Source organism: Elephas maximus, chromosome 13 (genome assembly GCF_024166365.1).
Source record: "Elephas maximus indicus isolate mEleMax1 chromosome 13, mEleMax1 primary haplotype, whole genome shotgun sequence".
Lineage (NCBI taxonomy): Eukaryota > Metazoa > Chordata > Mammalia > Proboscidea > Elephantidae > Elephas > Elephas maximus.
The window spans coordinates 95,856,558-95,874,325 of record NC_064831.1 but is presented as its reverse complement, the minus strand read 5'-3'; the positions used below and the strand labels follow the sequence as shown (position 1 = coordinate 95,874,325).

Below are 17,768 nucleotides of genomic sequence, written 5' to 3'. Positions count from 1 at the left end.
CCACCCTATAGGACAGTGGAACTGCCCATAGGCTTTTGAAAGAGCAGCTGGTGGATTCAAATGCTGACCTTTTGGTTAGCAGCCATAGCTTTTAACCACTGTGCCACCAGGGCTCCCCACCAGGGCTGTCGTTGTTGTTGTTAGGTGCCTTCAAGTCGGTTCCAACTCACAGCGGCCATGTGTACAACAGAACAAAACACTGGCTACTCCTGTACCATCCTCACAATCATTGTTATGCTTGAGCCCACTGTTGCAGTCACTGTGTCAATGCATCTTGTTGAGGGCATTCCTCTTTATCGCGGATCGGCTACTTTACCAAGCATGATGTCCTTCTCCAGGGACTGATCCCTCCTAACAACATGTCCAAAGTATGTGAGACACAGTCTCTCCATCCTTGCCTCTAAGGAGCATTCTGATTATACTTCCTCAAGACAGATTTGTTCATTTGTTCATTCTTTTCACAATTCAAAGGCATCAGTTCTTCTTCAGTCTTCCTTATTCATCATCCAGCTTTTGCATGTATATGATGAGATTGAAAATACCATGGCTTGGGTCAGGCGCACCTTAGTCTTCAAGGTGACATCTTTGCTTTTCAACACTTTAAAGAGGTCCTTTATCCTGAGACCAGAAAAACTAGATGGTGCCCAGCCACAACCGATAACTTCCCTGACAGGGAGCACAACAGAGAACCCCTGAGGGAGCAGGAGATCAGTGGGATGCAGACCCCAAATTCTCACAAAAAGACCATACTTAATGGTCTGACTGAGACTAGAGGAATCCCGGCGGTCATGGTCCCCAAACCTTCTGTTGGCCCAGGACAGGAACCATTCCTGAAGACAACTCATCAGACATGGAAGGGACTGGACAGTGGGTAGGAGAGAGATGCTGATGAAGAGTGAGCTATTTGTATCAGGTGGACACTTGAAACTGTGTTGGCATCTCCTGTCTGGAGGGGGAATGGGAGGATAGAGAGAGTTGGAAGCTGGCAAAATTGTCACAAAAGGAGAGACTGGAAAGGCTGACTCATTGGGGGAGAGCAAGTGGGAGTATGTAGTAAGGTGTATATAAGTTTATATGTGAGAGACTGACTTGATTTGTAAACTTTCACTTAAAGCACAATAAAAATTATAAAAAAAAAAAAAAAAAAAGAGGTCCTTTGCAGCAGATTTGCCCAATGCAATGTGTCTTTTGATTTCTTCACTGCTGCTTCCATGGGTGTTGATTGTGGATCCAAGTGAAATGAAATCCTTGACTTCAATCTTTTCTCCATTTATCATGATGTTGCTCATTGGTCCAGTTGTGAGGATTTTTGTTTTCTTTACGTTGAGGTATAATCCATACTGAAGGCTGTGGTCTTTGATCTTCATCAGTAATTGCTTCAAGTCCTCTTCACTTTCAGCTAGCAAAGCTGTGTCATCTGCATAACGCAGGTTGTTAATGAGTCTTCCTCCAATCCTGATGGCCCGTTATTCTTCATAGAGTCCATCTTCTTGGATTATTTGCTCAGCATACAGATTGGATAGGTATGGTGAAAGGATACAACCCTGATGCATACCTTACCTGATAGTAAACCACGCTCTGCTCAAACAACTTCCTCTTGATCTATGTACAGATTTCTCAAGAAACCTGTGTTTCTGGAATTCCCATTCTTTGCAATGTTATCCATAATTTGTTATAATCCACACAGTTGAATGCCTTTGCACAGTCAATAAAACACAGGTAAACATCTTTCTGGTATTCTCTGCTTTCAGCCAGGACCCATCTGACTCAACAGTGATATCCCTGGTTCCACGTCCTCTGAATCCGGCTTGAATTTCTGGCAGTTCCCTGTTGATACACTGCTGCAGCCGCTTTTCAATGATCTTCAGCAAAATTTTGCTTGCGTGTGATAGTAACGATACTGTTCGGTAATTTCCGAATTCAGTTGGATCACCTTTCTTGGGAATAGGCATAAATATGGGTCTCTTTCCAGTCAGTTGGCCACAGACAAGTGAACACTTCAGTGCTGCATCCATTTGTTGAAACATCTCAACTGGTATTCTGTAGATTCCTGGAGCCTTATTTTTGGCAATGCCTTCAATGCAGCTTGGACTTCTTCCTGCAGTACCATTGGTTCCTGATCATATGCTACTTCCTGAAATGGTTGAAAGTTTACCGGTTCTTTTTGGTACAGTGACTCTGTATTCTTTCCATCTTCTTTTAATGCTCCTTGCAGTTTTTAATATTTTCCCCATAGAATCCTTCAGTATCACAACTCGAGGCTTGAATTTTTTCTTCAATTCTTTCACCTTGAAAAATACCGTGCACGTTCTTCCGTTCTGGTTTTCTACCTCCAGGTCTTTGCACATGTCACTATAATACTTTAGTTTGTCTTCTCGAGCTGCCCTTTGAAATTTTCTTTTTAGCTCTTTTACGTCTCCATTTCTTCCTTTTGTTTTAGCTGCTTGTTGTTCAAGAGCAAGTTCCAGAGTCTCCTCTGACATCCATTTTGGTCTTTCTTTTCCTTTCCTATCTTTTGAATGACCTCTTGCTTTCTTCATGTTTGATGTCCTTGCTGTCATTCCACAACTTGTCTGGTCTTTAGTCATTAGTGTTCAACGCATCAAACCTACTCTTGAGATGGTCTCTAAATCCAGGTGGAATATGCTCAGGGTAATACTTTGGCTCTTATGGACTTATTCTAATTCTCTTCAGTTTCAGCTCGAACTTGCATGTGAGCAATTGCTGGTCTGTTCCACAGTCAGCCCTGGCCTTGTTCTGACTGATGATATGGAGCTTTTCCATCGTCTCTTTTCACAGATGTAGTTGATTTGATTCCTGTGTATTCAATCTGACGAGGTCCATGTGTATAGTCACCATTTATGCTGGCGAAAAAAGGTATTTGCAACGAAGAAATCATTGGTCTTGCAAAATTCTATCATGCAGATCTCCAGCATTGTTTCTATCACCAAGGTGGTGTTTTCCAACTACCAATCCTTCTTTGTCTCCAACTTTTGCGTTCCAGTCACCAGTAATTATCAATGCATCCTGCTTGCATGTTTCATCAATTTCAGACTGCAGAAGTTGGTAAAAATCTTCAATTTCTTCATCTTTGGCCTTAGTGGTTGGTGCATAAATTTGAATAATAGTCATATTAACTGGTCTTCCTTGTAGGCATATGGATGTTACCCTATCACTTACAACATTGTACTTCAGGATAGACTTTGAAATGTTCCTTTTAACAATGAATGCAGCACCATTCCTCTTCAATTTGTCTTTCCCAGCATAGTAGACCATATGATTAGACCAGGGATGGCTAAGATGAAAAAAAAAAAAAACTCATAAATAATAAATGTTGGCGAAGATTTGGAAAACCTTTATCCATCGTTGGTAGGAATGAAAAATGGTACAGTTGTTCTGGAAAACAGTGTGGCAAGTTCTTAAAAAACTAAAAATAGACCTACTATATGACCCAGCAATTCCACCCCTAGGTATTGAAAGAAGGTGTTCGAACCTACCGGTCACTCCGTGGGAGAAAGATGTGGCAGTTTTGAAAAGACATGAAAGCAGAAATTCAAACAGATACTTGTACACCGACGTTCATTGCAATGCTATCCACAATAGCAAAAAGGTGGAAACAACATAAATGCCCATCAACGGATAAATGGAGAGACAAAACGTGGTACATACATACAATAGAATACTACTCAGCCAGGAAGAGAAATGGAGTCCTGATACATATGGGTGGAGCTTGAAGACATTATGCTGAGTGAAATAAGTCAATCATGGAAGGACAAATATTCTATGACCTCACTTATATAAAAAGACAGGAACAGACAAATGTATAGAGATCAAAGTTTATTTGTGGTTACCAGTGATGGGAGGGAGAGGAAAGCGGGGTGGTTGTTGCTTATAGAGTACTGAGTTTTGGTTCATGGTGATGGAACGGGTAGGGTTGCACAGCAACCAGTGAAAAACGTAGACCTAAGTTTTCATGGGAATAAACTCCACTGTATTAGAGTGGAAGTATTTAAATGAAATCCCCTTGCTTTATTATTGCAATATAAATTTTGAGAGTTTACATTTCCTTCCATGTTCTAAAATTTTAATTAGCAGAAACGGTCCTCTGTAATTATGTGCTAAAACTTGTATGTGAAGTTTTAACACAATATTTTATATCACAAGATACACTTTAAAATAATTCAATAAGAAGTATTTAACATATATTTTAATGTATTGAATACTTAACCACAACCTGTTCTGCCTCTTAAAAGAAACAAAGCACAGAGACCAAAGCTCTTCAGTGGTTACCAGGGACAGGAGGGAGGGAGGGGGAGTCGTTGTTAGTGGTTCTGAGTTTCTGAGTTAAGGGCGATGGTGGTGAGAGTTGCTCAACGTGGTGAAAGTAATTAATGTCACTGAACTGTATGCATACAAATGGTTGAACTGGCAAATATTTTGTTATAAATATTTCAGCACAATAAAAATGTAAAAAAAGAAAGAAAGAAACAAGCCCATAGCGGGTCACAGTCCATACAGTCTAATAATTCATTACTTCTGTACAGAAGGGTAGGTTTTTCTCCAGGAATTGAAGAGGAAAGCATATTTGACATGGCGGAATGCTTCTCTTGCAGAGACTGGGTCCGCCAAACACGCTTCATCTGCTGGTGAGAGATGTCAAGAAGGTCAGTCCCCTGTTCTATAGTCCTTACCAACTGACGTCTTTTAATGAAACATTTTTAAAAAGCAATTTTTAGCTTCCAAGATGTATTGAATTCTCATTCTGCGAGGCATGAGAGACAATGCTTCTCACACAAAAAGAGTTGACCTAAAGCTAATGCTTTTAAAGTTGAATATCCATCCCCACACATGATAGGTACGTGCTGAGTGACTGCCTGCTTACATGTTGGCACCATTACCAACACCAGGGCAACAGCAGGTGAGCTGGCTGTGGTACTGACCACCTGAAGCACAGTCAATGAAGCCCCATGTTACCAAAAAAACCCACTACTGTCGAGTCTATTCCAACTCACAGTCACCCTATAGGACAGAGTAGAACTGCTCCATAGAGTTTCCAAGGAGTGCCTGGCAGATTCAAACTGCCGACCTCTGGGTTAGCAGCCGTAGCACTTAACCACTACGCCACCAGGGTTTTTAATCTCTGTTGCTCACTTAATCCCGGTGCCTCTTTCCAGAAGAACAATAGGAGGTGCCTCATCTCATTCCAGTGTGTGCCATTGATTGGATCAATTGTTCTTGCCTTTTGTGTCCTACCATTATGAAGTGATAGATGTTTCTTCCCACTTGCCATTGCTACTAACCACCTAAAGTTCATGCTGTCATAGGGCCTGGCTCCCTCATTGTTGCACCATGGTATTCTGAGGCGTGTAGCCACAGTCAGAGGATTAGACTGGGCTGATGTAAGAGTGGGTGAGGGTTGTGTGTTGCTATGATGCTGAACAGGTTTCAGAGGAGCTTCCAGCTAAGAAAGACTAGGAAGAAAGGCTTGGCAATTGACTTTAGAAAATCAGCCAGTGAAAACCCTGTGAATGACAGTAGTCCTATCCACAACCGATCATAGGGATGGAGCAGTACTGGGTAGTATTTCGTTCATTTGTGCATGGGGTTGCCATGACTCAGGAGAGACTTAGAGGCAGCTAACAAACACAACAACAATATAAAAGTGATTCATTTTGCTAGAACTAAGTCCCGGGCATGCAAAGTGTACAACATTTATTAATATTCTGAGCAAGAGAGAATAATTCAAAAGTAGTTTTCAGTCAGAATCCTAACTAATCTGGTTATATTTCAGGCAAATATATAATTCTAATAATATAAGAATTTGACTTCTACAGCACTCATTAGACTGGAGCAGAATCAGTGCATTTGGGGACCAAGAGGGATGTCAAAGACCCTGTGACCCAGTGCCCTAGTTTGCTACATAAGGCATCTGATTTCCCCCAAGGAAGATACATTATAAAATATAAATATTCAAAAACTACAGCTACCCTGGCTTAGGCCCAAATATTTCTCACCTGAATGGCCTTAATAATCTTCCTCCCTCCCCCAGCTCCACTCTCTCCACCATCCACAGTCATGGAACTTCCTGCTCGAACCCTCCAGAGTCCCCCCACCATGGACCACACAGCTTAAGCTGGTTCCAAGAAACTCCCACCACACTGGGGTCTGGCCATACCCTGCTCCACTCCCAGTCCCATCACGTGCCCACCACACTCGATGCTCAACCCTGAAGGGGTCCTGACCTGTCCTGTCTGTCCACACCTTGCTCACGTCAGAGGTGCTCACCCCTCACCACCTGCACTTCCTGCTCCTCAGGCCCGAGCACCGAGCACCGAGGAGGCTCTGCTCAGGGAGGCCCTGTTTCCTCCCCCACCTGCACCCCAGGCAGAACCTGGGCCTCTTCTCCTCTGCATGCAGCATGTGCTGCTACTCTGAGGCTGTTGATGGTTTTGTTCTTCTCCCCACAAGGGCGAGCTCCTTAGGAGCATGGTTGGAATTCCTTATCCCTACACGGAATCCCCCACACCATCAGGGAGCACAACAGGGCTAACAAACACTCGACATAGGAATGAATGATTTAGCAAGTGTGGCTAATCTAATTTAAAGGAGGACATTTAAGATGTGTGATCACCACATGGTGGGCCCCAGGTTATCATCATCATCTCAGCCATATGAAATTAACCAATCAGTAAATGAACCAAAACCACAAGGAGATGCCATTTCACTCCCACTAGGATGGCTAAGACTAAAAAAGACAGAAAAATAACAAATGCCGGCAACAGCATAGAGAAATTGGAACCCTTTTCTGTTGCTGGTGGGAATGCAAAATGGTACAGCCATTGTGGAAAACAGTGTGGCAGTTCCTCAAAAAATTAAAAATTGAACTACCATGTGACCCAGCAATTCCACTCCTTGCTATATATCCAAAAGGCTTGAAAGCAGAGACTCAGAGACTTGTACGTCAATATTCATTGTAGCACTATTCACAGTAGCCAAAAGGTGGAAACAACCTAAATGCCCATCAACAGATGAATGGATAAACAAAATGTGGTACATACATACAATGGAATACTACTGATTTCCCCAGGGAAACAGGAGAAATGAAGTAAGAGCCAGTAAGAGAAATGAAGTCCTAACATACTCTACAATATGGATGGATCTTGAAGACATTTTGCTGAGTGAAAAAAGTCAGTTACAAAAGGATATTCTATGACCTCACTAATATAAAAAGACAAGAAAAGTCAAATGTACAGAGATCAAAGTTTATTGGTGGTTGCCAGGGGTGGGAGAAAGGGGGAAAGGGGGAGGGGGTAACGGTGATGGAAACATTGCACTGATTAAAGGTACGGTTGCACAGCCAATTTTTTTTTCCTACCAGTCATCTTTTTTTTTTTCCAAAAGTTTTTGTGTGTGTGCGAGTATGTGCACACGCGTACGAGCGCACTTTAGGTGGAAGTTTACAGAGCAAGTTAGTTTCTCACTGAACAATTAATATAAAAAAAAAATACATATTGTTAAATGACATTGGTTGCAAACCCCACGGCCTGTCAACACTCTCCCCTTACTGACTTTGGGTTCCCTGTTTGCATTGGGTCAGCTTTCCTGTTCCCTCCTACCTTCTCGTTCTTGCCCTTGGGCTGGTGTGCCCATGTAGTCTCGTATACATGGTTGAATTATGTGTGCTATTGTTTGTTTTGTAGGCCTGTCTAATCTTTGGCTGAAAGGTGAGCCTCAGGAATGGCTTCAGTACTGAGTTAAAAGGGTGTCAGGGGCCATACTCTCAGGTTTCTCCAGTCTCTGTGAGACCAGTATGCCTGGTCTTTCTGTGTGAGCTCAAATTTTGTTCTACATTTTTTTCCAGCTCTGTCCGGGATCCTCTATTGTGATCCCTGTCAGAGCAGTTGATGGTGGTAGCTGGGTACCATCTAGTTGTGCTGGACTCAATCTGATGGAGGCTGTGGTAGTTTTGGTCCATTAGTCCTTTGGACTAATCTTTCCCTTGTGTCTTTGGTTTTCTTCATTCTCCCTTGCTCCAGATAGAGTGGGACCAGTACATGTATCTTAGATGGCCCCTCACAAGCTTTTAAGACCCCAGATGCTACTCACCAAAGTAGGATGTAGACCACTTTCTTTAGAAACTATGTTATACCAATTGAGCTAGATGTCCCCCAAGATCATGGCTCCCAGCCCTCAGCCCAGTAATTCAATCGCTCAGGGAGTTTGGATGTGTTTATGGAGCTTCTGTGAATTTGCCCTGGTCAAGTTGTGCTGAATTCCCCAGTATTGTGTATTGTCTTACCCTTCACCAAAGTTACCACTATTGTTTATTAGTGCTTTTCCCTCCCCACCCCATCCTTCCCTCATAACCATCAAAGATCATTTCTTTTTGTGTGTGAATCTTTTCATGAATTTTTATAATAGTGATCTCATACAGTATTTGCCATTTTGTGATTAACTTATATTACACTTAGCATATTGCCCTCCAGATTCATCCATGTTATGAGATGTTTCACAGATTCATCATTGTTTTTTTATCATTTCATAGTATTCCATCATGTGAATGTACCATAGTTTGTTTATCCACTCATTTGTTGATGGGCACTTGGGTTGTTTCCATCTTTTTGCTATTGTCAATAATGCTGCAATAAACATGGGTGTGAATGTGTCTATTTGTGTGACAGCTTTTATCTCAGGGTTATATTCCTAGGAGTGAGATTGCTGGTTGTATGGTATTTCTATTTCTAGCTTTTTAAGGAAGTGCCATATCGTTTTCCAAAATGGTTGTACCATTTTGTATTCCCACCAAATAACATTTATTATTTTCTGTTTTTTTGATTCATGCCAATAATGTTGGGGTGAGATGGTATCTCATTTGTAGTTTTGATTTGCATTTCTTTTTTTAATGGCTAGTGATCTGGATTATTTCCTATGTATCTGTTAGCCATCTGAATGTCTCCTTTGTGAAGTACTTTGCAAATTGTCTGTTCATGTTCTTTGCCCATTTTTTAACTGGATTATTTGTATTTTTGTTGTAGAGGTGTTGGATTGTCCTATATATTTTAGAGATTAGATCTTTGTCAAATATGTTACAGCCAAAATTTTTTTCCCGGTCCGTAGGTTCTCTTTTTATGCTTTTGGTGAAGTCATTTGATGAGCATGTGTTTAATTTTTAGAAGATCCCAGGCATCTAGCTTATTGTCTGGTGTTTGTATATTGTTAGTTATAGTTTGTATCCTATTTACTCCATATATTAGGGTTCCTAGCATTGACCGTATTTTTTCTTCCATGATCTTTATAATTTTTGCACAGCCAGTTATTGTAATTGCTGTCAATAAATTATATACCTGTAAAAAGTTGAATTGGCAAGAATTATGTAATAGATATATTTACTACAATGACAAAAAAAAGAGTAGCTGATGAGACTGCTTATGTACAACCAAAAACCTCATGGGATTTGATTCCTTGGTTTGGAGGTTTAGGGTCATGGTTTCATGGCACATCCCAGTTAACTGGCTTAATAATGTGTTTACTGCCTCTGTTCTACCTACTGGTTCCTTTCGTAGTGCCTCGGGTCTTAAAAGTTTACAAGCAACCATCCAAGTCACCGCAATTGGTCTCTGTTTGCCTGAAGCAACAGAGAAAAAAAGAGTCAAGAATAGGAGGAGGAAATGGAATGTGTGGCTAATTGCCTCCATGAACAACTGCCCCCTTTGCCGTGAGACCAGAAGAACTGAATGGTGCCCAGCTACCATTACTGAACATTTTGATCAAGGATTCTGTAGAGAAATCCTGATCAAAGGAGGGAAAATGTAGAACAGAATTTCAAATCCTCATGGACTCCAGACTTTCTGAAGCCATAGAGAATGAATGAACCACTGGAACTATTGCCCTGAGATAATCTTTAAACCTTAAACAAAAAATATCCGCTGAATGGTGCCTGGCTACAACCAATGACTGCTCTGACAGGGAACACAACAGAGAACCCCTGAGGGAGCAGGAGACCAGTGGAATGCAGACCCCAAATTCTCATAAAAATGTCAGACTTAATGGTCTGACTGAGACTAGAAGGACCCCGGTGGTCACGGTCCCCAGACCTTCTGTTAGCCCAGGACAGGAACCATTCCCCGTGCCAACTCTTCAGACAGGGATTGGACTGGACAATGGGATAGAAAAAGATGCTGGTGAAGAATGAGCTTCTTGGATCAAGCAGTCACTTGAGACTATGTTGTCATCTCCTATCTGGAGGGGAGACGAAAGGGCAGAGGGGGTTAGAAGCTGGCAGAATGGACACAAAAAGAGAGAGTGGAGGGAAGGAATGGGCTGTCTCAATCGGCAGAGAGCAATTAGGAGTATATAGCAAGATGTATATAAATTTTTGTATGAGGGACTGACTTGATTTGTTAACTTTCACTTAAAGCACAATAAATTTTTTTTTAAATCCTCTGTAGTCTTCTTAAAACCAAACAATAGGCTAGCTTAACCAGTAGAAAAAACTCTGCCTTGAGCATTATGTTCTTCTAAGATCTATCTATATGGGATCAAATGACAACAGCAACTCGAAAGATTTGATGGGAACCTTAGAGGGCAGTGATTCTATGTTAATGGGGGAGGAAAAACTCATAAAAGGAGGGTGAGAACGGTTGCACAACTCCAAGAATGTAATTAATCAGACAAGTGCTTAACCACTGCACCACCAGGGCTCCTTATGCTCTAATAGGCTAGCCATAATTTAAAAGCCTGCAGCTCTATATACTGCTTAGGGATATGGGCATAAGTAGTAAAAGCTGAAAAATGCGTGGGATTGATAATTATACAATTTCGTTTTAGGTTTGTCTGGGGTGGAGGTAGTGGGAAAAGGAGCATGGCCTGGAGGGTTTTGGGGGCTACACAGGGGGCTACAACTCCATAGAGTGTTTTATGTTTAAATCGAGTAATGTGTATGTACTTGTTCATTATTCTTTATACTTTTTTGTACCATACATACGTTTAAATGTATTTAAAAAATATATGTAGCTATCTCTATAATTTGTATTTTATAGAGGCCCCATAGGAATAATTTTCCATCAAGAAATCACTATTAAAATTTATACTTTTTGTGTTGTTAAAAGAAAAAGAACGTAATTAATGTCACTGAACTGTACATGTAAAAACTGTTGAATTGGTGTATGTTTTGCTGTGTATATTCTCAACAAAAATAAATCAATAAATAAAATTTAAAAAACAACAAATAAACCAGAAGAAACCAGTTGCCATCAAGTTGTCTCCCACTATGGCAACCCCATATGTGTCAGAGGAGAACTGTGTCCCATAGAGTTTCCATGGCTGTGATTTTTCGGAAGTAGATTGGCAGGACTTTCTTCTGAGGTGCCTCAGGGTGGACGTGAGTCTCTAACTTTTCCATTAGCAGCTGAGCACATTAACCATTTGCAACACCCAGGGACTCTGGGCAACAAAAGCATCTAGCAAAAACTTCTATAAAGGGCTGGTCAGCTCTGCCCTACCCCTAAATGACTTTCTTCTAAATGTGGGGGTGTCACACCCCACTGGACCAGCTGCAGGAGTGGCTCCAAGGGGGCACAGGTCGGATTCTGAAAAAAAAAGGCAGCAGTAAAAGCCATGTTGATCAGACAAAGCTTTATTAGGAACTTACATACAGAGGTCAACGTCAGGATTCTTGGGAGGGACAGTGCAGCGTGGAGTGTCACCCGGGTAGCGGTCTGCACAGGGTGGTGTGGGATGTGGGTTTATACACCTAGTGCTTGTGTGCAACCATAGGTGCAAGGGACCCAGAAAAAAGTTCTCATCTGTGACTTTTGTACCAGCTAGTAGGTTCCAACTGACGTTACCCAGAAGTCAGGTGTTTGGTGCGTTTTTTCCTGGCCCAGGTCACTGCTCAGTAGGGTAATCTGGTTCTCTCGCAGAGTCCTTTGCAGGCAATATCCACGTTTTATTGTCCCGGGCCCTCTCAGGGGGCCACCTCTTTTCAGACTGTCCCTCTCCCTCCACGTGCTGACTTTGTCTCAGCAGACCCTTTTCAGCTTTGAGGCACAACTCTCCCCCTGCGCTGCCTCCCAATCACCTCAAATAGTTTGTGGTGTTTGTGTTCTTACTGAAGACCTGGTGGCCCCTCAGAGTCCCCAGGCACCATACAGAGCATTTCACCCAAAGAGCCCCAGCCCCAGGCATGTTCTGTCCTCCCTCTGCCTCTCAGGAAGTCCTCCCCCTTTGCCCTACTGCTTCCTCCTTGTGCATGAAATCTGAGCTCCAGACCCTGCAAGCACTGCCAAAGCACCTTGTCATCAGAAGGCATCTGCTGTCACAAAGGAGGTCTCACACCAGCCTCACAATGCCACTTTCTCTGTGTTTACACATTCGAACTACAGACCACCCTGTCCAAGCCCGTGAACACGCCCAGCCATCTACCCTACAGACACGTGGCTTCCTAGTGAATGCATCGTCCCCCTCAGTCACATGGTGATTGACTATTGTTTAATCCCCCGTCAGTTGCATTAACTGACGCAAGTTGGGGCTGAGGTGTGTGGTGAATTCCACATCGCTAATGATGTATTCTTAAGGAGCCATGGTAGCAGAGTAGGTAGGTGCTCAGCTGCTAACAGGCAGGTTGACAGTTCGAACCCACCAGCTGCTCCAAGGGAGAAGGATGTGGCAGTCTGCTTCCGTAAGATTTACAGCCTTGGAAACCCTATAGGGCACGTCTTCTCTGTCCTACAGTGTCGCTGTGAGTTGAAATAGACTTGATGGCAGTGGCTTTGGTTTGAAATGTATTCTTGGAGTCCCTGGGTGGTGCAGACGATGTGTTCGGCGGCGGCTGATCGAAAGGCTATAGGTTTGAGTCCAGAGGTGCCTCAGAAGAAAAGCCTGGCAATCTTACTTCCAAAAAATCAGCCATTGAAAACCCTATGGAGCACAGTTCTACTCTGACCCATGGAGTCAGAGTCGACTTAAAGGCAACTGGCTTTTTAAAATGTATTTTATAGGTACTCAGACCAAACCTCCTTCTTACAGGGAAACCTTCCACCTGATTACCACATCAGCCTCATCGACATTGGGCTTGTGCTGGAGTACCTCATGGGAGGAGCCTACCGCTGCAACTACACTCGGAAAAGTTTTCGGACCCTTTACAACAACTTGTTTGGACCAAAGAGGGTAGAACTAAGTTAACCTGTAGTGCTCTGTGGTTTTGGGAACCACATTGGGTTCCTTGCTGCCTTTTTCAATAATCAACTTTTTCAAAGCTAAACTGATCACTCCGCCCCCAAGCACACCTGCCTTCCTCCTCCTAAAATGACTCTTAGGTGTGAAGCCTCCCATCCTAACAGACTCATTACCCCACCGCCAAGCACACCTGCCTTCCTCCTTCTACAATGACTCTTAGGTGTGAAGTCTTCCATCCTAAGAGACAAACTGATCACTCCACCCCCAGGCACACCTGTCTTCCTCCTCCTACAATGACTCTTAGGTGTGAAGCCTCCCATCCTAACAGACAGATTCATCACTCCACCCCCATGCACACCTGCCTTCCTCCTCCTACAATGACTCTTAGGTGTGAAACCTCCCATCCTAACAGACAAACTCATCACTCCACCCCCAAGCACACCTGCCTTCCTCCTCCTACAATGACTTTTAGGTGTGAAGCCTCGCCATCCTGGAAGGCGCCCCGGCTTGTGCATTGAGTCACTCTCCTTCACCTGCTTAGAGAGTCACACAGCACAACCCATCATTTACACATGCCCTCCTTCCTTTGTCCGTGGTAGCCTTCCTCCTGGGCTCCCTTGCTGCCATCCTTGCCCTCTCTAATCTGTCCTTGCTCTGTAGCTTCCATAATCCTCCAAAGCCAGGGACGTGATGGCACTTGCCCTTCTCAAAAGTTCCCAGTGCCCCCCCGCCATGGGGAATCACGGTCAAGCTCATTATCTCAGCATCTGAGGCTTTCCAGCAGCAGCAGCCGTCCTGCCCCATCGTGGTGGACCACTCCTACGCCCACCCCGCAGACCTCTGCTAAAGTCAAATTGAGTTTATGTTCCTGCCATGTCTTTCCCCTTGATCAGGGCCTTTCAAAATCCTACTGTTATCACAAGCCCTTCTCAAATGGTAGGCCCTTCTTGAAGTGACCCTGTCCCTCCTACTTAGAGCCCTGTAGCCCTGTGTCTAGATTTCTGTTCCAGAAAGCCTTTGGTTCTGCTTGGAATAAGGGTCATTTCGGTGCATCCATTTCTCCTCAGCTGACTTCTGCTGACAGAAGCAGAGTTTTCACATTAAAACATTTGCCTTCCTTGGATGTTATCATTAATTGTTAATGATACAAAGTCCTTTTTAGTCTATTATTATCTATTATTAGTCTACTAGTAACCTTAATATCACTGATGTTCTACTTACATGACTACTATTATCATTAGTAATCTGTGTAAATTGATTTGTTTTCCCCTTTCTTTTCATAGCCTAAAGCTCTTAAGCTTCTGGGAATGGAAGTAAGTAGGAATTCTTTTCAACAGTTTTATGATCTCTTGATTAGATATCTGTAGTCATCTTAGTTTTGTATTTGTTTAACACAATTCAAACAAGTTTGTTTTCCAGGAATAAACCCACTATGTTACTCCCCAAAATTTACTTAGATGATTTATCTAAATTATACGAAGGTCATACACCTAAGAAAGGCTAAAACTACCCAGTTCTTTTTATTAACAAAACCGTGATTTGAAAAGCAAGCAAAGATTGAACTAAAAAAAAATGCTACTTACACATGCAAAAATCACAAATAATACCAAAAAGAAATTCAATAGAATATTTTTAAAGTCCTAAACAAGTAATTAAAATCTTTCAGGAATGAAAATACAACTTACTGTCAGTAGCTCTTTAATATATTACATCGTATCGATAAGTCAAAAAAGGAAAAAAACTGTGACATTGTCGGTTTTCAATAGACACTGAAAAGAAATTTGACAAGAGGTAAAACACATTCTTCAATTTAAACAAACGAAAAAAAAAGTTAGCTTGCTAGGAAGATAACGGTAAAGTAAAATTACTTTGTTGATGTGATTAAATGATGTGGCTCCTTCCAGAGAGAGGACACCCAGCACCGAGCAGGGAAGCACTGGGCTCATTTCTGTTAAAATCAAGAGCAAGGCAAGGTACCCACTGTGGTTGCATCATTATCCCTGTTGCAGAACAAGGCTCCTCAGCTTGGGACCAAGTCCTGTATAGGTTCTTGCCTTCTACTGACCAAGAATGACCAGGAGAGGCTCAGAAGTCCCACACGCACAAAGGTTTATTAGTGACAGGGAAAAAAACAAAACAAAACAAAAAAAGCTCGCGAGGGAGGGGTGGAGAGGGGCTTCTCCTACACTAGCCTCCAGTCTCTCTCTGAATGGAGGTTTTCTTGGAGTTTATAAAGGGTTTTAGGCGGGGAGGATCTCATGTTTTATTCATTGCTTTCTGGGGGAAAAGGTGGGGCTTTTGGAGAAATAGAGGGGTTCAGAAATTAGGTGGGTGCGCATCTGGAATCCAAGGTGGAATCAGTTTGGACAGTGTCACGTCATCACTGCGCAGTCTCAGTGGCCACTTGACAAGACTGTAAGGTCGCACCCATTCTCACTGCACATGCCCCGGGGATCGGCTGATTCTGTTCATCTTTGGAAAACAGCTTGTAGGGAAGATATGTAGAACTTCATGCGTCAGAGTCCGGGATGTGGATTATCTTGTAACACCAACCCCTATGGTGGGGTCCTGAAAAACAACTTACAAGAGAGAGATGCAGGACGCCACCCCCATGGTGGGGTCCTGAAAAACAACTTGAGAGAGATATGCAGGATGCGACCCCCAGAGTGGGGTCCTGAAAAACAGCTTGAGAGAGAGATATTTTAAGACTTTGTGCATCATGGGCTGAATGTGTGGGTTGTCTCGTAACATCCCCCGCGGGATGTAGTCCCAGATCAACGGGCCTGTTATTCTGGCCTTGAGGCTCTGGAGCCTTCCGTTGCTGTCTCATCCCCACTAGATTTTTTAAATGTTCCGGAAGTTCTAAGGCCTGAAAAAAAATATAAATGATAAAGAAAAAATATCTAAAAAGTGGAGAAAATTATTATCTGCAAAAAATATTGTATATTTAGAAAACCCAAGAAAATCAGTGAAATCTCCCTCACGAGAGGACAAAGGAACACAGAAAAAATCTTACCTGGGAAGGTATGAAGCATATATTTTAAAATACCAAAGGACTAGATATGAAAATATTTAAATTATTGATAAAAAAAAAATACCCTAACACCAAATATTAAGACTGCCTATTATAAAGGATCTCCTCAAATAAATTCATGAGTTTATGGCATCTCAATTTCTGTATGGATTCAAGCAGAAGATTTTATTGTGTTCACGATTAAGCTTGATCTTTAGCACCAGTGTATCCTCATTGTTGGACTTTTGTTACTATAAGGATTATGGTACGAAACGTCCATAATTCCCTATTTTTCAAACTCTTTATGTCATATGGGATTATCTGTCCCATGAAGGTTGGATAGAACTTGCCTATAAAATAGCTTGGGCTTCATCCTATTTATTAAGTGTATATCTTTAACTCATGAGTTGGAATTGACTCGTCGGCAACAGGTTTATTTTTCTTGGATCTTTGACTCATAGGGTCTCTATGAGTTGGAATTTACTCAGCAGCAGCTGGTTTTCCTTATCTTTGACTACCTTATAATAACTTCTGTAACTATGAGTCTGTGCAGGCTTTCTGTCTTCAGAAGTCAACTTTAGTCATTTATATTTTCCTAGAAAATAATTTATTTCATCTAAATGTTAAAGATCATGAGTAAAAACTTTTACATAGTACTCTAATCTTTTCAATCTCGTTATCTTTATTTTGTGCATTCCTTGTTCCAATTTTTTAATTTATATATATATTTTTTTCCCTTAACTATACTTGCCTGGTGGTATAGTGGTTAAGTGCTACGGCTGCTAACCAAGAGGTTGGCAGTTCGAATCTGCCAGGTGCTCCTTGTAAACTCTATCAGGTGGTTCTACTCTGTCCTATAAGGTCGCTATGAGTCGGAATCGACTTGACAGCAGTGGGCTTGGTTTTGGTTTTATACTTGCCTACATATTTGATTGTCATTTTTACTTTATCAAGCAACTTTCTTTTTTCTGTTTTCTATTTTATTAATGTCTGGTTTTTTATTTTTATTCATTCCTTTCATATACTTTCTATACAGTTACTATGTTCTTACTGACTCAACTCAAAAGAGAAATTCACTCATTTTCAACGTCCTTTGTATTCTAATAAACGCATTAAAGATGTAAATTTTTTCTTGAGTATTGTTTTCATGGTAGCCCAGGGGTTTGGCCATTCATTGCTAAATAGTTTATAACTTCCTCGTTAATCTAAAAGTCGTTTAGAAGTGTGTTTAAAATTTTCCAGACACGGATTTTTTGTTGTTGTTGTTATCCTGTTGTCATAATTTCTAATTTTATTCCATGAATGTAAACTATATGCTTTCCGTTTTTTGGAATTTGTTGAGAGGAAATCTCCGAGGAAGTGGTGTTGATTTGTGTTACTGATACATGCATGTTTGAAACACATATGCTCTCTCTTCATTGGGTACGATTCTTACGTTTATCTGTCAGATCAGACTTCTTAGGTATGTTATTCAATTTGTTTCTCTGTTCACTGTTTTTTTAATGTTCATTTCTATATGAGGTGCATCTAGACTCTTACTATGATTTTGAATGTGTCAATTTCTCCTTGTACTTCCAGC

At 41.8% G+C, this 17,768-nt stretch overlaps 1 protein-coding gene across 1 annotated transcript in view; it reads left to right on the top strand.

The window, feature by feature from the left end:
- Positions 1 to 17,768, top strand: part of TRPM1 (transient receptor potential cation channel subfamily M member 1) — a 135,931-nt gene that overhangs the window by 59,287 nt on the left and 58,876 nt on the right. Inside the window, exons 13-15 of the mRNA XM_049905708.1 lie at positions 4,614 to 4,664; positions 13,027 to 13,167; positions 14,460 to 14,489. Coding sequence (XP_049761665.1) covers positions 4,614 to 4,664; positions 13,027 to 13,167; positions 14,460 to 14,489 — 222 coding nt within the window. The remainder of the gene's footprint in view (positions 1 to 4,613; positions 4,665 to 13,026; positions 13,168 to 14,459; positions 14,490 to 17,768) is intronic.